At 34.6% G+C, this 24,266-nt stretch overlaps 2 protein-coding genes across 2 annotated transcripts; one reads left to right on the top strand and one right to left on the bottom strand.

Moving 5' to 3' along the window:
* Positions 1-11,812: 11,812 nt before the first annotated feature.
* On the top strand, positions 11,813-12,148 carry RALFL4 (ralf-like 4). Its single transcript, XM_089627003.1, has one exon. The coding sequence runs from the start codon at positions 11,813-11,815 to the stop codon at positions 12,146-12,148; it is 336 nt and encodes a 111-aa protein (XP_089483129.1).
* Positions 12,149-20,605: 8,457 nt separating this feature from the next.
* LOC149385938 (VQ motif-containing protein) lies at positions 20,606-21,715 on the bottom strand. Its single transcript, XM_089626767.1, has one exon. The coding sequence runs from the start codon at positions 21,518-21,520 to the stop codon at positions 20,930-20,932; it is 591 nt and encodes a 196-aa protein (XP_089482893.1). The 5' UTR covers positions 21,521-21,715; the 3' UTR covers positions 20,606-20,929.
* Positions 21,716-24,266: the final 2,551 nt, after the last annotated feature.

The raw sequence follows: 24,266 nt of genomic DNA on the forward strand, positions 1-24,266 counted from the left end.
AAGGTAACATCTCGTCCCCTTTAGACTTACTTATTGCCTTGAGAAAATCTACTCGGTGATGTAGTCCATAGAGGATTGAAGATTATGTGTACTACGGAAATCTCTCAGCGAGCTATCAAGCCTATATGACAAATATAAACCAGGAGGTCATACTCAACTCCATGAGAGAAGCTCTCTAGATTCCAGTTTGAAGAACTTCTACTCATGCATAAATCCAAGTTCTCGTACAAAATGATACGTGGGAGATCACCGAGCTACCACCAGGAAAACGAACTGTCGGGTGCAGATGATTGTTCACCATCAAACACAATCTGGATGGCATTGTGGAGAGGTTCAAAGCTTGTCTCGTCGCTAAAGGCTACACTCATGCATATGACATTGATTATCAAGAAACCTTCGCACCAGTGACAAAGTTCAACACCATCAAAATTCTTCTCCCTCTGGCGACCAACTTGAATTGGTCACTATTTTAGCTCGATGTGAAGAATGTTTCCTAAATGGTGAACTAGAAGAAGAAGTCTACATGCCAATTCCACCCGGTTTCAAAAACAATCAAGCTGTCAACAAAGTCGGCAAACTCAAGAAGTCTCTATACAGGCTGAAGCAATCGCCTCGAACTTGGTTTGGGAAGTTCACTCACGTGCCCAAACAATGCAACTACTCACAAAGCCAATGAGATCCTACGCTCTTCTCGAAAGTCTCAGCCTAAGTCAAATACTTCATCCTCAGTGTATATGTGGGCGACATAGTCATAACAAGAGACGATCTCGGAGAAATCGCGAGATTGAAGCAAATCTTGTCATCCGAGTTTGAAGACAAGGATCTCAGAAATTTGCTATACTTTCTAGGCATAGAGGTCGCTCGGTCTGAGAAAGGAATCTATGTATCTCAACGAAAATACGCATTAGACCTCCTCAGAGAAACATGCATGCTCGATTGCAAACCAGCTAACACTCTGATGGATCCAAATTTAAAGCTCGCAGCTCGCACAACTGAGGTCACCACCGACAAAGAAAGATTCCAACAGCTCGTGGGAAAACTCATTTACCTCACACACACCATAATCGACATCGGATTCTCTGTGAGTATGGTCAATAGATTCATGAGTAACCCCACAAAACCCCACATGGAAGCCGTCATGAGAATTCTCCAATACTTTAAATCTTCCCTAGGAACAAGTTTGTGGTTCAAGAAAAGAAGTAGTCGAGGTATTGAAGGCTATACAGACGCTGACTGGACAGGATATGTCTTAGATATAGATTGACATCTGACATGTGTACCTATGTTTGGGGTAATCTTGTCACCTGATAAAGCAAGAAACAAACCGTAGTTTCTCGAAGCAGTGCTGAAACCAAACTCTGGTCATTAGTCAAATGAGTGTGCGAAGGCTTATGGTCAAAGAGGGTACTGGATGACCTCAAGATAAAGCTTGAGGGTCCCATTAAGTTTCTATGTGACAACCAAGTCACCATAAGCATCGCAAAGAATCCAGTTCATCATGACCAGACTAAGTATATCAATATCGATCGCCACTTCATCACTAAAAAGATAAGGCCAAAGATTATCGAGATGGAGTATATTCGTCATCAAGTGACAGACATTCTCACCAAATCTCTCCGTCGAGCTAGTTTTTCTGAGTTTTGTACCAAGCTTGATCTTCTCAACATTTACCATCAATCTTGAAGGGGAGTGCTGAAATTCAACTCATTGTCTTAGCAAGTCTTCTCTCCAGCTAGTCCTTCTCGCCTGTATATTTATTCTTTGTCTTTTTCAATATAGTTAATTGAGAATGTCTTCATTTATTCATTTTTTTTTCATAACTATATATATATATATATATATATATATATATATATTCAATCCAATAATAACAAGTAAAATATTCACATAAACAAAACTCTCTCCCTCGTTTCGAATTCTCTCTCTCAAATTATACCATTACGAATTAGCAGGGTTGTGTAATAATTATATGCTTAAGTGGACAGGGATAGTTTTCAACTTCGAGCTTGACCCGATAATGAAAGGTTTTTTTTTTGGGGGGGTTTTTTTTGTTGGGGGGGAGGGGGGGCTTTGATGACACGTGGATGATTTGGCTGTGTAGTTTTTTTTTTCTTTAAACAATTTGGCCGGGTAGTTAGACGTATCAGTACCTATCAAAATGGATAAATATGTCATCATGCGATTGGTTCCACGTGGAAACAGAGATTGGACTAAATATCAAATAAGACTTTACTTCAGTGACGAATTGACAACGAATATCCAAATCCGAATACAATGGAAAATGACAATATTCAATGTAAAAAATGAAGGAAAAAAAATAAATTAAAATGATGGAAAACCGAAATTCTGTATCGGGGTGATAAAATGTTGCAAAACATACTAAAAGCATAGTTTTTATAAAATGTTGCAAAACAAATAATAAAAAAAATTGTGTTTTAGAATTTGTCAATCTTTAAAAACGATAACTGACAAGTCGCTTCCAATTAAATGCGATGTTTTTCTTTTACTATAGTAAGATTACCGAAATTTCTTTGAATAAGTCTAATTAAGTTTGATGTTTTATGTATCAAAAAACAAAGTAGGCGCTTGTAAAGATATATCAAATTTTAGACGTATATAGTTGAGTAAAAAAGTTGGTTTTTTTATTTTAAAAGAGCTTTATCTACTAAAAAAAAAATTGAATAAATAAATAATTAGACTACTGTTTGATGTTTCCTAGATGATGTTTAAGTTGGTTCAAATTCTCGTTGAATTTGGTGCAGTCTAAATTGTCCCAATTTATTTTATTATACCTTTGGAAGCGTCGCTTCTAAAAATCGGGTCAAAATTTCGAGAAAATTTTGAGCAGTTTAAATGACCCCCTTTTAAAAAAAACATGATATTCGCTTTTAAAAGTTAAGTCAAAATCAGTATTAATAATTTTTTCTTTCTTTCTTTCTTTTTCCCTCTTTTCATCGATTCCTCTTTGACATCGCTACTCGTTTTCAGATAACTAGTTCCATTATTTTTTCTTGAAATTTTTTTGTTCATGGTATATGTTTAAGTTGATACATGTTTTAGATACGACCCTGTGGTATGTTTGATATTTATTTGTGGTATGTTTGATATTTATTTTTAGTATGTTTTTCCCAGTTTAGAAAGTTAGGCATAACGCTGGATTTGTAAAAATTGATCAAAGTTAGGCATAATGCCAAAAAAAAAAGTCCTAGTTCATTTTATTTGTTGCTAATAATGTGTATGTGTTGTATTTATTTTTTAATACAAATTTGTTGTAAATGTTAAGATATTTTATTTGTGAATTAATAAAGGTAAGAAACAAATAAGAATGATTATTTTTATGTAAAAGGTGCAACAGCGACGCTAACTAAATGTTGTCTAAATCATATGTTTGTGAATAGATTTAAAAACAACAAATCGATTCTAAGTCACATATACCCAAACTCTTAAAAGCGATTTTTCGCTTTAAAAGTATCGTTAATGTTTAGGAACGACTTGTCGTTTTTGTCACTTCTAAATGACTTTTAGAAGCAATTTGTGGCAAGATATGTAAAAGATACATAAATAATGTTTACATAAAAGTCTGTATCAATAGTAACTTCATCGATGATCAAATAATTAATAAACTCGATTTATGTTTTAGAAGCACACAGCACCGACTCCATGTCTTAAATCCCATGTACGGTCTGGTATATAGTTATGTAGCTAGCTGTATAATTTTAATTATCAAATATTCATATACATTATATATATATATATATATAAAGCATAAATTCATAATAACACAATTTGACATGGTAAGCACACATTTCACATATCGCTGGTTCTAAATAAAGACAAAATCAAAAGAAGAAAGATGTTGATAGAGAGAATCGTCCAGGTGGGTATTTATGGCCAAAAGTATACAATATCACGATAGACACATGGAAACGTCAAGAATTTGATCACCCTAACCAACCATCATGTGTGGAATATGACTTTGATAGTGAGTAACGACATTTTTATATGATTAATTAGGAAAATAGTCACTTTAAACGTTTGATATTACAAGCTAACGTTTCGTAAATCTTAGGTAAATAGTCACTGCTTTTTATTTATAAGCGCATTTTACAAGAATACTCATACATATCATTCCCGGTCAAACGTTGACTATTTAAATGAATTTGATAAATCGCCAATTTTAACACGATTAAGTAAACTAAATAATTAATTTCTATAAATTTAAACACATAACACAATTCAAAATTAAATGAATGACCCACAAAAACATTCAAATAAAAATGTAGAATAAATGTGTTGATATGTGTCAATAATTGTAAATATATGTAAATACATATAAATGTAAACTACGATTTTAAAGCACACAATCAGAAAAATAATTGTTGCGTATATTTTGAGCATTGATATTCTATCAAGAATCCACGAAATAATATAGAAATAACTGCTTTCTATATTTTTGGAAATATAAGAGAGAATTTAAAATTCAAATTTTAAAAAAAAGTTGCCTTAAATAAATTGCTAAATTAATAATAAAAATTTAAATGAAAATTCAGAAATAAAAAAGGGACAAATCTGGAAAGCATAAATTTTTTGATAGGGTCACGTCATCTTTGTGGCTATTTACCTAAGATTTACGAAACGCTGGCTATTTAGCAATGTCAAACGTTTAAGTTGACTATTTTCCTAATGGATCCTTTTTTTATATGGATCAATTAAGTAAATAGTCACATTTATAGTTTGGCATTGCTAAATAGCTAATATTTCGTATATTTTAGGTAAATAGTCATTTTTATATATTTACATACGTATATTTTAGGTACATAGTCACTTCTATTTATTAGACCACGTCATCTTTATAACTATTTATCTAAAATTTATGAAACGTTAGTTATATAGCAATTCCAAATGTTTTAGTTGGCTACTTATCTATTTTTTTTGTTTTTATATTCAACATAATTAATGTCCATATTTCGAACTCGAAGTGGATGTGCAATGCATAAATTGTCTTTCAAGCTTTACCGTTAATAGCAAATTGACCAATTTATAAGAGCAATGTACAAATAATGTTCATTGATGTAAAAATGTAAAAAGAAAACGAAGATGTAGTGGTCTAAGCATGATTGATGACGTAAACATATACATAAACCAATACTATTTATTGTAAGGTAATTTTTTCTCTGACTTTACAATCTCTAGAAGTAAGAGCCAAAATTGCCCTCGCCGAAAATCAAGGCAACAAAATTCGGGCATTCGGCGTTGACACATTCACGTGACAAGGATTTGCAAAAAATGACAAATATAGCACTTTTACTTTATGTCCAAATTCAAATTTTGTTTATGTACATAACTCTTAGTGTATTATCTTGATATCAAATGTTGGATACATACAAATTTATGTAGTAAATAATCAAAACCTATTTCATAATTCTCAACCTGCTCAAACTAATTACATGATATTTTTATCAAATTTTTGTAGTGAAGTTATTTTATTTTTAATATTTTTGCAATGACAAAAAAATATGAAAAAATTAATATATGTATGAATATAACTAATTTATTGTTTGTCTAGTATTGAAATTACATGGACGGAAAATTAAATTGTGACATAACTCATAAAAATATTATCATTTTTACACATTTTAAGTATGGTCTTTTAAAATATGAAAATAAAAATTAATTAATTAATTAGTCATAAACACCCCCAAATATCTTAGATTGAGTAGCACTACTTCATTTCAGCGACACTTTTTGTATAAGCACCATGGAAACTTTTATGCAATTTTTACCATCTATCGCTTATGTAGCATGACATTCTGCAATGTTTTTACCAGGAGTGCGTAGAACACTTTTAACGACAATTGCTTCTATGTTGTTTTTCGAGCGTCGTAAAAGAATTTCTAAGACTTATTTACAGAGTTATAGAATATGGTGACTTTTTATTAATGACACATTATTTTGGATCAAATCTCAATCATTCATTGAACCGAATAATCTTCTTGGCTGTGTTGGGATCTAATTCCATAGAAACTAGTAAAAGAGAATTAATGAATTCACCTTTCGATAAAATAATAGTAATATGAGCTATAAATTTAGAAACAAACTATCTGCAAAAATATAATAAAGAATAGCTCATTCTTTTTTTAATGACATTTGCTTTCTGTGAGAATTGAACACACGACCTCCACTTTAGAAGTGGTGTGAAATTAACATGAGACCAAGTTAGGTACCACAAAATATGCATATTTGTAAAACCCTTTTTTTTTCGCAAGAAAATAACTCACCTACTTTTTCACAAGAAAATACCTTAGTGTTTCTTCCTCTCTTCACTAGGCCAGTTCTGGTAGCTCCGACCTTGTCATAATCTATGAGAGGAAATATAAAAACGAATTTCTAAGTAGTTGATATGATAAGGTTTGTGTAGTCGTATGTGGCGACATTAGCGATGAGAGGGTGGTGAACTACTTCGAGACCGTCATTGTGGTTTTCATTGATAATGCAGTGGACCGTCATTGTGGTTTTCATTGATAATGCAGTGTAAATCTTCGACAATGGTGGTGTGGCATGAGTTACTTTTGTTCGATGATGCAACGTGAGTCAGCGGAGGTGCTGGTTCAGCGTGGGTCTATGTTGTGGTGGTGCAGCGTAGGTCTTCGTTTATGGTTGATCTGTGAAGGTCACCATCATCCTCATGCAATGCGGGTTCAACAACGGTGGTCCAACGTGGGTTATTGTTGTCGGTGGATGATAGTGATAGTGCAATGAGTCCTCGTTTGTGGCAATGTCTCCTATATTCTCTTTGCAAAGTTGTCATACTTGTGTTGATATTAAATTTTATTTCAGTCTTTTAGGTTTATTTTTTTTTCAGCAATTTATTTAGTTGATGTGTTCTTAATACCTTTTTTTCATTAGAGATGGATTAACCGCCTTCAATTACATGAGTTTTATTAGATTTTTAGCTATACAAATTATTGGATATTTTTGTACGATCATCGAATCGGGATTATCATAATCTCATTCTAATCTCAGCATTAATTATTATAGGTATTCTAAAATAGCTAAATGCTTACTTGAATGTTAATGTGACTATGACTCCTCACTTCGTAAGCATGTACAAACGCTTGTATTAGCATTAGATGTGTACTAAGTCAATATTGTATGTGATATAAGTATTTCACCCTCCTTATTCTTATAAAACTTCGTGCAACTCTAAAAAAAAAATTAATAAATTACTCATAAAAACCGACAAATGTATCAAAATAGTCAACTTTTTTTTTTGTCACATCAAAATATACAAGATTTAGTTAAGGGATATTGAAATTGATATTGCTATTTGGTGTGCATTTACCAAACATCAACAAAAAATCTAAAATTGACACATTTATTACGAAATAGATGAGGGACTCTCTCACAACCCTCTCTCTCTCTCTCTCTCTCTCTCTCTCTCTCTCTCCCACTTCGTCTTACCCACTTCAAGTACTTCTCTCTCTCTCAATTACTTTGACTCTCCTATGCAAAAAAAAAAAAAAAAAATTGCTTTGCCTCTGAAAATATTTTGTCGAGCTTCATTCTAGCGAAAGGAATTTGGGAGGTCGTCGAAACTCTGATCGTCAACGAGTAACTTGTGTCACAGCGACTTGGTCGCCAAATTCGTCGAGAAAGAGAGGTCGGACTTGTTCTGCCTCATCGCGCCACCGCAAGAAATCCTTTCTCCTCTCCCAATCTCAACCTCTCATTTCGATCCACAACCATAACGGTCCTCTCCCACTGGCCTTGGATTTGTGTGTTTAATTAATTTGATCAAAAACTTTTCTGAGAAGTTTTCTAAGTCCTTAAATATGTTAATATCTATATTCTTGTTTGACTATTGTAGGGGGTGAACTATTCTTGTTCAATTCCTGCTGTAGATCACCTCAAATTTTGATAGCAATTTAATTGGTTACTATAATGTAGATACAAAGCATGATTTTTGTATTACTGGACATGAAGTCTTTAAATTTGGTTTGAATGAAATTTCCCAGTTCTCTCTCAAGAAAAAAAAAACACTAGATTGTTTTATGTAATTGTTGGGACTTGGAATTTTCGTCCGAGGAAAGAGTTTACCATGATAAGTGTTATAGCGAGAGAATTGAAATTGAAGCAGGGGAATGAGAAGAAACTAGAAGTGCTACTGTGTTGATATTTCTGTCTTTTCTTTCTTGAGACTTGTCTTTTTTTTTTTCTTCTTCTTTATAATTGGAGTTTGTTATGGAGTGGAAAGACTTTGCGTACAAGCTTGAAATTTTCTATCTATTTTTTTTTTTGTAAGACTGTCAACTGCTTGTGATTTGATCTACAAATAAAGAGAAACAAAAGAGAATAAAAATGATTTTAAAAAACTGATTGAGTTTCTCCTTCTCATTTAGTTAATTAATTTGATTCTATTGTGGTTGTATTTTGATTAAGTGGTGGTTTCTCCTTCTCAGTTAGTTGATTAATTTGAAGTCTTTTTTTTTTTTTTGGGTTCTTGAAATGAAGATTTTAGCATAAAGAGTATTTGCATTGGAATATTTCGTGACACACTTACCCACGAAATTGGAGAATTCGGGACATATTTCGTGATAAACTAATCAAAAAATTTAAGATTTTGTAATTTCGTAATAAATCGATAACAAAATTCTCTAATTTGGTGATAGATTTGTCACGAAATATATCACAAATTCTCTAATTTCGTGATTGATCCGTCACGAAATTTGAAACTTTTTGTGATCGATTTCATAAAGAGTATTTTAGTCTTTAACATGTATTTAATAACAATGTCAAATTTTTATTTATTTTTGATTTATGATAAGTTACTATCAAGTTGATAGTAATATTGATGTCAAATTCTTATTATTATCTAATCCCCAATGACACGTAAGTTAGTTGGTGAATCCGTAGTTACATCTGAATTCTAAATCCAAGATGGGAAGTCCGTATCACTAGACACGTATACCGGGTGCCCAATAATAATTGAACTCAAAATGATACAGATTAGTTTGACTTTGACTAGACAACCTCATCCTCAACCTCAAGTAGTGTTCTTAGTCTTTGGTCTATAGTTATTAGCCACTAAAATAAATAATATTTTCACTAAATCATAATATCATATTTATATATATTTTTTATTTTTTTCAATGATAAAAATACAAAATATTACATTTAGTTGCACCGTAGTGCAAATTAGTGATAAATATTTTTGAATTATAAAAAAAAAATTGTTGCAATTAGTCAATACTCGAACTTTCTTAATAAAATAAATTTTTCGCTATTTTGTAAAAATTAATTTTAAGTTAATTAAACTTAAAATTAACACCATTCAAATCAAACATTTCATACGCACTCAAAATGCGCCAAACTAAATGTTCCGTTCTGAACCAGTACGAAAGTGGTGTTCAACTATAACCAAAGTTTCCGACTGAAGTTCGGCCAGATCCACATCATATTGTGGAGAATTCCAAAATCAATACAGTACATTAACAGCAAAAGTTGATCAAATTTGTCCTCTTCTGATCAACATATCATACGCCAAACTAAATGAATCATGTTTCACTCAACACGCAATATTGCACCAAATGCTTTGTATCTTCTCTCTTTTCTTTAAAATTTTGTTCTTTGTTCCCCAGTATCCATTTTTTTTGTTTGCCAGTATCTAGTTAGTGGACTAGACCTATTGATTGGAATAATAGTCTCTGAGTAATAGGGGTAACTAGGAAAGTCGTATTAAAATACTGCTAAATTTATACCTATCTATCCTGAAATTTTGTTAAATACTTATCATAAAACAGATCTAATATTATCAATTTTAACTTCATAGTTATCCGTATTGAAAGATTGTGCATGTCTTTCATTTTTGTGGAAAAAATATGCCTCTACAAAAAAAAATTCTCTTTTTTTTTTTTTTTTTTTTTTTTTCTTGTTGCAAGCATTTCTCTCACCCATAAACCACAAATTTCGTTTTATACGTCACCATTCAATTTCTAAACAAGTTTTCAAGAACTCATTTCAGACTAACACACAAAAAGTGTGCGAAGTTTAGTTGAGTGAAAATCAAGGTAAGTTTATTACCCGATTTAGCCTTTTTTATCACGTATTTCATATTGATATGTACTGCAAAATATAAAATTTGGTACAATTTTATTTTTTGTGCATTTCTTTCCGTAGTATTTTGTTGCTCTGCGGCCGTGCGCGCGGCCGAAAACTATATTTTTCATAGCTGTGAATTTTTTATCCAAATAGTCTTGCTATCTAAATATTACTGAAATTCTGAATGAACAATCAAATCTAATAGAATACAAGAGAATTTGACTCATTAAAAAAAATAACTAGAACCCTATATAAAATTAATTTAAATTCAAATCAATACATATATATATATATATATATATATATACACATTACATCAATTAAATACTTTTATCTGATAAAAAAATTAACTAATCCATCAAAATTTGAAGATTTGTTAAATAGTCAGTTTTTTTTGTTAATTTTAAGTAAGTATCCATTATAGTGATGTGACATTGTTTGGACGTTTTTAGCGTTTCATTTATGTCATTAGAGTCTGATGGTTATTTATAATTATGGGAAAATATCATAAGTATCCCTCGTGTTTAATCGAAATGCGAGATTTATCCCCTCTATTTCTAGAAATATCAGACATATCCCTTCAGTTTAATATAAATGACATATACATCCCTTAAAAAAATGTTATATGACAAATATCACCCTTTTTCGTTTATTTTTTACAAAAAAATAATTTGAACTCCCCAAAATACCCTTAATGAAATAAATTTTTATTTTCTATTCTATATACAAAAAAAAATTAAATTAAAAAATTTCTTTATAAAAAGTTAAGGATTTTTTTTATAAAGATAGATTTTGATTTTTTTTAATAAAATAGTAAATAAATATTTATTCTATTTAGGGTATTTTGGGAATTCAAATGATTTTTTTGTCAAAAATAAACGAAAAGAGTGATATTTGTAATATAACATTTTTTAGGGGAGGTATATGTCATTTATATTAAACTGAAGGGATATGTCTGATATTTCTAGAAATAGAGGGGACAAATCTCGCATTTCGATTAAACACGAGGGATACTCCTGATATTTTCCCTATAATTATTAATGAATATTTACAACTATCAATGTCTTTATAATTATTTATATTACTATATATATCTAAAGAGCCCATTAATTAATATTATTTACCATCCTAGTCTAGCTTCAATCCACGACGATGGATTAGGCCCATGTAACCTCTCCATCGGGCCTTAATACAAGGCCCAAAAATATTAAGGCCCAAAAAAAACATATTGGCGGAGCGACGTTATATATCACACAAGAAAAAGAAAAGAATGAGAAATAACAACACAATAGTACAATACAACCCACAATTGGCCGAGGAGAACCATTCTACATTCCCAAACAAAATACCCAAAATAGATACAAAAATAATATTAAAAAAAAGCAAGCCAAAAATAGACAACAAAAAAATCGGCCACACCAAAAATAGAACAAAAACAAGGAGCAACAAACGGACATCCCCACAACCCACAGTCCCTCCATTAAAAACATCACAAACAAAAAAACTCAACCACAAAAAGCCTTCCAAGACCAAACCCCTCATCTTCTTTCATCCCTCCAAATAAAATAAAAAACAATAATAATAATAAATAAATAAACAAAGAAAAAAACCCTCTCTCCTTCTCCTATATCCATAATCTCTCTTCTTCCCTCCCCCTTCTAGGCCAAAAAAGAAAAATAAGAAGGGCAGGCTTTAAAAAAAAAAAAACAAAGAAATGGACGTGAAAGTGAGCTTGATCGTGGCAATGGTATTCGTGGCGGCGGTGCTTGCCGAGGGAGGAGGCGGGGTCTTCGTGAGGGACGGGTTGGGACACGTGGCGACGATCGGGGAGTTCATCGGGGTGGACGCGGAGATGATGATGGAATCGGAGGGGAGTCGCAGGGCTCTTGCGGCGGGGCGGAGGTACATCGGATACGGGGCTCTGAAGGCGAACCAGGTGCCGTGTGGGAGGCGAGGACAGTCTTACTACAATTGCCAGAACAGACAGAGAGCCAACCCTTACCGGCGCGCGTGCACCGCCATCACCCACTGCGCCAGATACACCGGCTAATTAATTCATTATTTACGTCCATGCCACTCCCTCCAAACCATCGTATAATTATATTCTTATTCTTCTTATATCTTGCTCTTGCCTCTTGTTGTTGTTGCTATAATAAAAGAAGACTTCAAAAAAAAAAAAAAAAAGAGTTTGTATTTACGACATGTCACGTAATTATATATATGTCACGTACGTACTGCTTGCATTGCATGCATGCATGATAGGGGCTGCCTATACGTGACGACCGTGTATTGTGTTTATTATTTTTTATCTCATAGCGTTCTGTTCCCTTTCTGGACTCTGGAGGTTGTGATTTTTCTCTTTAATTTGTAAATTTTTTTATTTTTATTTGTTTTACCTTTACATTTGTTGAGTTTTTTTTGTTTTTAATTGTTTGTTTCTTTGGCGGTGTGTGTGCGCGCTCGCGTGGGTGTTTGTTTTAAGTATTTGGAATATTGATTTCGTGATTTGAGATTGTAATTGTACGTTCTTGTGAGCTATCTTCACAGGTGGAATCTACTTGTATTAATTTCAATAGCGCATGCGCATCAATGTGCGTTGGAATTTCCATTAACATATACCGATAACGCTATAACATATATATCGACGCGGAGATCATCATTTCCATTAACTTTAGAAGTTTGACACTCTGTAACAGCTTCCATCAAATTTTGGATGGAATTTCAAGTGCGAGAAAATTCTTGATTTTATTGTTTAAAGTTTAATGATGTTCATATGTTTCGAGTCCTCGAATATGATTTTTCCACTCTGCGACCGAACTCATTGATATACCTATTGTTTTGCCAACCATTTGGAGCCTAACTTTTTTTTTTTTTATAAATATCACAAATATTTGGTGTTTTATCTTAGAAAAAAAGTCATGTAGGTCAAATTTCAGGGACTAGTAGTTGTTAAGCCGTTTTTTGGATTAACACTTACGGACACGTGACGTGAGCAGACTTGGCCACGTGTCTTCGAATCTGTGAGATTAGTAATAGAATATTCCTCTTATCAAGTGAAGAACATGAGAATTGATTTCTCAAGTTCTTGGACACTCTTGTAGAGGGAATATAATTTGGCTTGTAGCCTTGGGTTTAGAGAGAGAGTAAGCTTTTCTTCTCCCACTCTATAGAGAATGGAAGTAGATTGTCTCTTTTTTTTGTGTGAAAATGTGCGTGTGAAGTGACTTTGATTCTCTTTGTTCTTGATTTCGGTCTCAAATGTGTTTTAGAGAGAGAAATAGCTGAGTAGAGAATTTGGTATATTCTAGTTAAAGAGAGAAAAAGCCAGCCCTTGACAAGTGTTTGTCTCGGGTATTTATAGTGAGGTGGTGAGAGTTAGTACAGGAGTACGGTAGGAGTAAATGGGTTGGGGCGAGGCCCACTTTTTGAAAATGAGAATGGGGGATTGGGCAAGCCCCCTTTACGAGATGGGAATAGGGGTCGTGCGAGACCCCCTTTACGAGATGGGAAGGGGGGTCAGGCGAGGCCCCCTTTGCGAGATGGGAAATGGGGGTCGGACGAGGCCCGTTTTACGAAATGAGAATTAAGGGGTTCCGGCAAGGTCCCCTTTACGAAATGAGAATGGGGGATCCCCCTTTACGAGATGGGAATATGGGTCGGGCGAGACCCCCTTTACGAGATGGGGGGTCAGGCGAGACCCCCTTTGCGAGATGGGAAAGGGGGGTCGGGCGAGGTCCCTTTTGCGAGATGGGAAAAGAGGGTCGGGCGACGCCCCCTTGGCGAGATGAGAATTGGGGTCGGGCGAGGCCCCCTTTGCGAAATGAGAATGAGGGGTCGGGCGAGGCCCCCTTTGCGAAATGGGAAAGGGGATCGGGCGAGACCCCCTTTGCGAAATGAGAATGAGGGGTCGGGCGAGGCCCCCTTTACGAAATGGGAAGAGGGGTCGGGCGAGGCCCCCTTTGCGAAATGAGAATGAGGGGTCGGACGAGACCCCCTTTACGAAATGGGAATGAGGGGTCGGGCGAGGCCCCCTTTGCAAAATGAGAATGGGGGGTCGTGCGAGGCCCCCTTTGCGAAATTGGAAAGAGGGTCGGGCGAGACCCCCTTTGCGAAATGAGAATGGGGGATCAGGCGAAGCCTCCTTTACGAAATGGGAAGAGGGGTCGGGCGAGGCCCCCTTTGCGAAATGAGAATGAGGGGTCGGGCGAGGCCCCATTTGCGAAATGGGAATGGGGGTCGGGCGAAGCCCCCTTTGCGAAATGAGAATGAGGGGTCGGGCGAGGCCCCCTTTACGAAATGGGAATGGGAGGTCGGACGAGGCCCCCTTTGCGAAATGAGAAGGGGGGTCGGGCGAGGCCCTCTTTGCGAAATGAGAATGGGGGGTCGGGTGAGGCTCCATTTGCGAAATGGGAAGTGGGGTCGGGCGATGCCCCTTTTGCGAAATGAGAATGGGGGGTCGGGTGAGGCCCTATTTGCGAAATGGGAAGGGGGGTCGGGCAATGCCCCTTTTGCGAAATGAGAATTGGGGGTCGGGCAATGCCCCCTTTACGAAATGAGAATGGAGGGTCGATCCAATCTGGATACTTCGGGGTCGGTCCGGCCTGGGTGTTTCGAGATCGCTCCGGCCTGGGTACTTTGAGATCGATCCAGCGTGGACGCTTCGGGGACGATCCGGCTTGGATGTTTCGAGATCGACCCAACCTGGGTACTTCGAGATTGGCCCAGCCTGGGTACTTCGACATCGATCCCGCCTGGTAGCTTCGGGATCGACCCAACCTGGTTAGTTCGAGATCGACTCAGCCTGGTACTTCGAGATTAACCCAGCCTGGGTGCTTCGACATCGATCCAGCCTGGTAACTGCGGGGTCGACCCAGCCTGGGTACTTCGAGATTGATCCAGCCTGAATGCTTCGGGCGAGCCCCACTTGTCGAGACGGGATCGGGTTGCTTCGAGCGAGCCCCTAGTCGAGACGGGAGCGGGTTGCTTCGAGCGGGCCGTTTGTCGAGGCGGAAGCGGGTTGCTTCGAGCGAGCCGCTTGTCGAGGCAGAAGCGGGGTGTTTCGAGCGAGCCGCTTGTCGAGACGGGAACAGGGTGCTTCGAGCGAGCCGTTTGTCGAGGCGGAAACGGGTTGCTTCGAGCGAGCCGTTTGTCAAGGCGGAAGCGGGTTGCTTCGAGCGAGCCGCTTGTCGAGACGGGAGCGAGATGGTTCGAGCGAGCCGCTTGTCGGGATGGAAGCGGATTGCTTCAAGCGAGCCCCGCTTGTTGAGATAAGAGCGGGTTGCTTCATGCCCTTCTGTCAAGTCTTCGAGTTTTCCGCTTTGTTTCTTGGACTGGGCTCGGTGTGCTTCTTTGTTTTTGGGTTGGGCTTTCATGGTTTTTTTGGACATGGAAAAATCTCGCATAACAGTAGTACAAAAAAATCGATCAATATTTCATAATCCATAAAAATCAGATGCCGCATATTCAAATAAGCCAAAAAAATATTATATTGTTTTGCCGCTCCGGCTGAGGCCGCACTGAGCCGGACGCATTAATCTTTTAGCGGCTAAGAATAATTTAGTCCATTTATAAGTGCAATTTATGAACACTTATCAATGTTTTTCGAGCAAGAATCGAGACTTGTTTTTAAGACTTTTGATGTTATTTTTGTAGTTATTTTTTATTTTATAGGTTATTAATAAGCTACAAATGTTATGAGCGTAATTGATCGAGTAATTTCATGGTGATTGGAAAATTTTCAGACAAGTTAGAGATTCATAATTGATGATTTTGGATAATTTCATATCGCTCTCTTATGTACGATTTGGAGATTCGTAATTGATGATTTTGAATAAGTTCTTTCAAGAAGTGCATAAATTTTTCTCTTTGCTATCCAACGTACCTTCGTTTGCTAGATCGGAATTCGGAGCTAGAAGTTAAAGCCAAATCAAATTTTATGCGCCTTATGTACTGAGTCTCACGCGGCAATCGCGTTGAGAGCGACAACATGCGTTCATGACACGGCCAACATTCCAATTTTCGCGATTTTGAACTAATTTTGAACCTTGGATCACATCCAAACACCCAAAATGCTACGAAAATACCTATATACTTTGAGTTTATGTTCATTTGGGTCTAGACTTAATTTTGGAGAGTTTAGAGAGAAAAATCTAGAGCTAAAGAAAGCTTGGAGAGAGAAGAAGAAAAAGTCATTGAAGCTTTTTAGAGAAGAAGAAAAATAAGGAGGAGAGAGCTCGTGACCACTCACTACTACAAAACTGAGATCCTACAACGTTTAAAAATAGCTGTAGAATGATTCTCCATAGTTTTATCCATCTATCCCCATTTCTCCAACTTATTCATCACTACCATATTCTCCATAGTTTTATCCCTCTATCCCTATCTCTTTTTCATTACTTGTGCTTGAACTATAATTTGTTTATCTTTTCCATTTCCTAGTTGAATAATGTTAGTCTTTTTGAGATAATTATTGTTGATCTTGATTTAAACTTTGTATTCCATTGAAGTGGATGTTGATTGTGAAATATTAATTGTTGAATGAATGTATCTCCTTGTGTTTATGCTTGTGCTCATTTTTATATTAATTTACTTGATTATATTCATGCGTAGTTAAATACATAGGAGGGGTGCAATGTAGTTGGGTGAATTGATTCGGTTACTATATTATTTTAGGTTTGTGTTTAAATGTGGTTTGGTTGTGGTAATCAAGAGAATTGAGGTAGTTAATATCATTGCTTGGCTTAGCTAACTAGGCAGTGAATCTCTAGATCTGTTTAGATATCGAGAGATGGTAATCGAGTTTGCTCATCTCGTTCACTCATCCACCTACCTAGATCTATAGAATGACTAGGGAGTTCGTGCAGTTGTTTTAATTCCTGTAGCAAATAGAATTGTTTGTTTTAATAGGATCCAAACTAAGAGATGTAAATTTGTCAAACAATTAGGCTCGTTTCTACTTGAGAGAGATTAATGGATATTCAATAGGGAATTAGATTAGGTTTACCCAAAAAATAGCCGTACTTGAATCCTTAGAACCGACCAAATCGAAAAACCTAATGAAGTTTTCCTTATCATTTGTCAATTCTTTGTTAATTATTTGTGTCATTTTTGTATTTTCAATTAGTTTCATCTCTAAAACCATAAAAATCCCCTTATTTTGCCTTTTCATATCTCATTTAGATTTCCTAATTGGTTTGCATCGAAATATAGAACGAGTTTTTCGTGGGATCGATATCTGTGTCTTGTGCACATTTACTACTTGACGACACGTGTGTTTGCATCGCATGGATTTTTCTTCAAAAGAAAAATCTCTATCATCCATCGAGTTATATTTTTTTTAGATTTCTTTCATAAGACAAATTTTATGTGTTATTGATCATATTTTTTTTCTTATTACCAAATTTCTCCTATCAAATGGAAAAATATTGGTCGAAAAATTCACGGAGAAGGGGTGTAGAAGAGACACAATTCACCACTAATTAATCAGTTTAAACACAATTGGTTTTGAATTTTGAGGTGAAATTTTCAAAGAATATTTCCACATTTTAGCCAAAGGGGTGCATTATGAATATATTATTTCAGTTTCATATCCATTGAGATCTCGTTTTAGTTTGATATCTCTTAATAGTTAACACACAATCCTATCAATTGTACCTATCACAAACGAATTTGATTCCCTCGCTCATAAACTGACTTTTCCATTTCTATCATTTACTAAAGTCGTTCATAGTAGTTATTGACCCTTGTGAACGATTTATTAGTTGAAGTTGACCTTTTAACTTTTTTGAGACAGTGCATTACGGTCACAAAGGAAGTTCACTGCATATGTGCTACCACTAAAATTAGAATTTGTTTGTCTTTAATAAATCTATTTGTTATCAAGAATGAAAAGAAAATAAAATTTATAAGAGATCGTTTGATAACGAAAAAGCCAATGCCACACTGTAACACATTGGACATGAGATCTATTTACCTTTTTTCTTGGGTGTGACGACAAAGAGTTAAAAAAAAAAAAAACCATAGGCAATGACCAAGTTTGACATGCACTGAATTTATAGTTTTGTTTTTTTATCATTTTATTTCCTGGGGATCAACGCGTGGCATTCAGTTTAATTATATCGGGCCACTATAAACCAATTCAATGGCATGTCATTTTGTGTGAATTTTCATATTGACAAACCATCATCGCGCACCAATCGCCAAATGGTTTTACTTTTATCTTTATTCTCTACGACACACAATCCCATCCAATTACACATTAGATTCTCTTTCTAACTTAAACATTTGGATCATAATAATTGGCAGATATTTTATCCCTCTATCCCTTCATTTTTTTTACAGTGTTTAGTAAAAAGAAACCCACGGCGAGAGTAAAAGTGAAATACACGCATCCGCTGAAAATTAGGCCGAGCTCTGTCTTAAGAGTGTTTTTTTTTTCCTTCACGTGAGAGATGAATTAAAGTTGGGTGAAATGACCTAAAAGGGTAACCATGAGATGAGAGAGAAAAACATTGAAAAAGAGCTTGTAAACAAGAGATTAGTTTAACTGGTACCAAAACCCAGTGTTCAAGCAAAAAAAATAAAAAATAAATAAAAAATAAAAGTACCAAACCAGTGAGCTGTTCTGGTCCAAAGTCTTGTAATTAGACTTTCCGAACATCTTGTGGATGGGGTAAAGAAAACTAGAAAAGTACTTATGTCTGCCCTCTCTTACAAACAGAGATTCCAATTGAATTTGATTTACAGCTAAACGTTTCCAATCCAATATTTACAATGAAAAATGAAAGTTCAAAAGATATGCAAGGGAAAATAATCTTACATTACTTTTAGAAGTTTATAAAATATTGAGGATAAAATAGTGACACGTGGGAAATTGAAAAATTCTCCATACGTGCGAATTTGCTAGAATTTTTATTTTTCATACTTTAAAAAAAAGGTGACATCTCAATATTTAAGTTTAAATTTTCCTTCAAATGTTTTTTTTTCCTCAAATTTTTTATCTTCACAATATTTTTTTCTTCTCTGATTCCGAACATACCCTACGCGGAAAGTAGTCATACGGTCATACCAAGGCAAGACTGTAAAAAACAACTAAGCGTGGAAGATTAAGTATTTTTTTTTTTTTAAGAAGAGATTTAGCAGTTCATTGATAGAGAAGATGTTGCAAGTTAATCCGAAAGTTAAGGGAGAGAAGAGTGAGAAAGAAAAGGCCAAAAGTGGTGGCCAAAGAAGTGCACATGAAAGTCTAAAAAATGCAATAAATGATGACCCACCAACCATGAGAGACTGAGAGTGCAAAGTCCACAATATCATGCCCAAACCCCCACTCCCAAACAATAACATACATACCAAGTGAGAAAAAAACAAAACACAACACGCCATTATAATTCCTACACCTTGTTTCTTGGCTTTTTTATTTATTCATTTATTTTTAATTAAAAAATTATTCACTCTCCCCTTGCATCATCACAAGTTCCACTTTCACTTTGTCATGTCTCCATTCACAACAGTAAAGCGTCAAAAAGCGGACTCAAAGAAAGAAACTGCCTTTGCGTGAATGCTTTTTAACAGCAATATTTTCAAAGCCTTTTCTTTGCGTTTCAAAGTGGGACGCTTCTCGACAATTGGGTATGTCTATATTATACATTTATTAAATATCATAATGCCACATACAAGTGAGTAATAATATTTATTAAATATCATAATGCTACATACAATTGGGGTAGTGGCAAATAATGTGCGACAAATATATAAATAGAAGGAACTATTCGCTTCACATACGTGACACAGACAGTGGTGGTGACTTTCCTATATGGGGTCATAAACTAGATTGTAGATCTAATCTGCCATGTCAAATAGGACCTAAAAAATAACTTAAATTTCTAAAATTTGAAAATTGAAAAAAAAAAGTACCATAAAGTCCTCCGGATGGGTCAAGACTTAAGGGAAATGGCAAGTCAACAAATTGGTCAAGATTCCTTTGCCAGCTCTTCAACTCTTTTATTAAGTCTTCCTTTTGCCATTTCATTCAATATTTCATACAGCAAAGAAACTGCTTTCGCCGTTCTATCACGCTATTCATGTCACTGACTATTAATTTTGATACTTCCCTATTACATTACAACACCTCAATTATATTCCTAAATTAAAAGAGGATTTTAAGGCTTCCCCTGAATTGACTATTTGGCCCACCATTTGAATTTGTGGGATGATCATTGAAGCTTTTTTTTTTTCCGTAATTAAAAAAAAAATAGTCTTAAACATGTTATATCTTAAGAACCGTAACCGTAACTTGGTTGAAAAGGCAGAGTCAGACCTAAAACAAGATAGCGACTTTAGATTATCACAAACTTGATACATAAGAGACTGAAATAAATAAATATTTAATAAGGTCTAGTAAAAGCGTTACCCCCACTAATTCCAAAAAAAATGACTATAGCCTAACCTAACCAAAGACCATTTCCTAACTTCAAGAAGAAAAAAAAAAACATCTCAAGGCGAAGTAATGGATCACAAAAACACTCAAGGAATAAATTATTGAAATTTAATGAGTTTTCCACAGCTTATTTTTGTACCGGAGCCAAGATTCTCATTAGTCATTCATTCATTGATTTGATTCTCAGCAAAATATCGCGTTACATATTCCTCGTTCCTTTTTCTTGTGTGTGAATTGCCCGGACCGGCACATATAAAAATCTTACAGCCACCGAAATTAAAAAAAAAAAAAAAAAACCAAGCCTTACTCATCATCATATAACAATAAGGAACAATCATAATTATAATGATAATTAATTATTAATAGTAATAATAATAAATTGGGAATTGATTTTCTTCAAGGCGACAAAGAGGAAGAACCTGAAGAAAGCCTTGGCGATGTGGTGGGGAACAAAGGCAAGAGCCTTGGCGGGTCCGAATCCCGTGGGGACGGGTGTAGGTAAAACCCTTTCTCCTTAATCGCCTTTTCCTCTGCGGAGACTCGGTCAAACGGGTCGGGTATGAGCGGAGTGACCGGGCTTAGCGCCAGCGAAGGGAAATCGAGGATGCTCGGAGACAAGATCTCTGGCTTATTTCGGGGCGACCCGGAAGCGTAAACGGGCATGAGAGGGTTGATCTTGAGATTCTTGAGCGAGTTTCTCCGCTCGTACAGCTTGAAGCCGGGCTTGGGCCTGACCGGAGGGATGTGGGCCCGCTCCGACGAGGCCTGCTTCGCGGTCTCCGACGATCCAGTCAGCATCTGGACCACCTGCTTGAAGGATGACGTGTCGGCCTGGACGAATGTCGTCGGGTACGGGTTCGCGGGTTCGGATCTGGTCGCCGGTGGGTTTGACAGAGGCTTTGCTTCTTGTTGGTGGTGGTGATAGTGGTTGCTGTTCGTGGAGCTTGTTGTTGACGGTGGAGAGTTTAGTTTCTGTGAGGTTTCCATTGTTTATGGTCTCACAAAGAGAGAGAGAGAGAGAGAGAGAGACTTTTTTTTTCTCTCTTGCTCACACTTCTTCTTTCTGAACTTTCTGTCTTTCTGAGTTATGGTCTCGGAGGGAGAGAGAAAGAGAGAGAGAGGGAGAGAGAGAGAGAGAGAGAGAGAGAGAGACGCTTTCTGTTCTGTTCGTCTTTTCTTGGTTTTGTTCATGTGTTGTGTTTACTTTAAATTTTATTTTTTTCTCATTTGTTTTGTTTGGTAAGAAATGTTTTGGTGGGGACTTTTTTTTTTTTTTAGTCACTTTCACTTCGCGGTTAAAATTCCTTTACGCTCTCTTTGGACCGTGCGTCCCACGTTCTAGAAAGAGAGAGAGATTAATAATAAAACTAATACGGAGATCATAGATAATTAGATATTTAATTCCTATTATTAAGGAAAATAATATTATTGTCAAACAAGGTTCTTAAAAACGAATGTTGCTCACTTAGTGTAGGCTTCATAGAGATGTGCAATTCGGTTAATTTGTTAAACTAGTTTTTTTTCCGCTAAAAAATATAACGGTTTTTTTAACCGTTTAACAACTTTTTGAAAAGAAAAATAAAGTAATTAAAAAATCGGTCAAATAATGATATTCATGCGAAACTTATACGAAAATAAATATTACATATACTTTTTGGTGTAAATATTTTTTTTATCTAGAGTTTCGAAAACATGACAATGCATACCATTTGTATGTTAGAACGTTATTGAATAAGTTATTTAATTTTTGGCATAAATTTTTTTAATTAAATGAACATCATTCTTAATTTTCATAACATTAAATTTTAATTCCATTTATTTGAGTTTGACTTTATAAATTAATCACGTCTATAGATCTCTTACATATAGAATCAAAATACTTATGTACACTTTTAATCAAATGTGAAAACGACATTAATTTAATTTCAAATATTTGTTTCTAATCAAATTATATTCTTGTTCTGTCTAAAAACAACTATAATCCTGGACATAATAATATCTTTATTGATGACATATTCTTATTTTATGAATAACAATTTTCATTAATATTTCATTACCTAACGATATATCAATTTTATGTTGTGTAGGGTAAAATAAAATGCAATACTTCAATAACTTCAAAGTTCAAACCTAATAAAAATTTAAAATAATTTTATTACCAAAATAAATAAAAAAGTTAAACTTAAAAAATGCAATTTACACAAAATACTCATGAGTAACTTTATTTATCATATTATGTAATAATAAATCATATCAATTTCATTTTCTATGAGGAAAATTTTGTTTAATTTTTAATTTTAGAAAATATTAATTTATTTTACAGTTATATCAAATTATTTTGTAAAGAGTCAATTATTAACAAATAGACTTTACGGAATCACAAAAGCGCGTGGATTCGAGAAGATAGTTATGAGCATAGAAATGTATCTCTGTAGTCTGTACTCTGTACCAAAAATACTATTACGTGGAGAGAGAGAGAGAGAGAGAGAGAGAGAGAGAGAGAGAGAGAGAGAGAGAGAGAGAGTGGAAAATAGTCAATAATTTTTTTTTAAAAGGAATAAAATAGTAAATTTTTTATCATTGACTTGAAGAGCCAGTTGAGGGTGACCATGGTTTAGTGAGTAAGTAATGAGTAATGACACAATTATGTCTACCGCTCAATAGAAAAGCAGGTGCAATTAATCTGCAAAGACTCATATTTTTAATTAATTAATTAACAAAAGGGCTAATTTTTTTGTTATACTTTATTAATATGGCAACCTAATTCTTCGCGTTTGGGCTATTTACAACTTTGCCCTTATTCTTGAGTCTTGAGTCTCTTGACTAGGTCCACACTAGATGATGCACTTGACCATTTTATCTATACGAATATGTGTGTGATTCGATGCACCAATAAATTTAGTACATGTCAGTACAAAAACAAAGCAAAACTAACGACAACTCTGCTTCTTTCTCTTGGCTGATTTTCTTGACCGGCTAATATTTAAGAAAAATTATGAATTCTCATTATATTAGTAGTAAACTAATATTGCTTCATTTTTTAATCTGAACTAATATTAGTAGTAAAATAAAGCACTATTGTTTTCTGAATATCATTGAGGCTTAAGAAGTGGTACGAGACAAAGGAAGGCCGCGCAGAGTTCTCCAATACATAACTCTATAAATAGAGTTTAACCTCTCTGATAATAAAAATTTATAACTTTATAATTTTATTTATTGGATGTAACTTTTACACTAGATAAATAGTGTTAAGTATAACGATGTTCATTTGGTGTTACACAAAATATTTAAGCATTATTTTAATTTAATTCATTTATAATTCATAATTAAAAATACATATTTTATTTCATTCAAGTTTAATCAACATGTTTATAACTGTTTGGAGATTTATTTATAATCTAAATTAATTTATTCAATACCACTTAAATTAATCCGATAATTAAAAATGTTTATAGATATCAAACTAAATTAAGCTGATAAATAATAACAATGATTTATAGATATCAAATCAAATTAAAGCGATAATTAAAAGATACTACTACAAACACTGTACTACTACAAAGTTTTATCTATGTTGGTAATATGTAATTTTCATGTATATATTTTTTCATAGAAATTAATTCAATTAGTAATACGTAATTTTCTTATTTATGTTTTTCTAATAGTTTATTATTTATTCTCTGAAAAATGTTGTATTATCTATGTAATGAAGTTAATTAATTTTATATTTTTA

Source organism: Urtica dioica, chromosome 9, assembly GCF_054948205.1.
Source record: "Urtica dioica subsp. dioica isolate 48M chromosome 9, U.dioica_male_clone48M_v1_H2, whole genome shotgun sequence".
NCBI classification, from domain to species: Eukaryota; Viridiplantae; Streptophyta; class Magnoliopsida; order Rosales; family Urticaceae; genus Urtica; species Urtica dioica.

Excerpts from the sequence above, each read along its gene's own strand:
- RALFL4 (XM_089627003.1), top strand. The coding sequence starts at position 11,813 with ATGGACGTGAAAGTGAGCTTGATCGTGGCAATGGTATTCGTGGCGGCG.
- LOC149385938 (XM_089626767.1), bottom strand. The coding sequence starts at position 21,520 with ATGGAAACCTCACAGAAACTAAACTCTCCACCGTCAACAACAAGCTCC.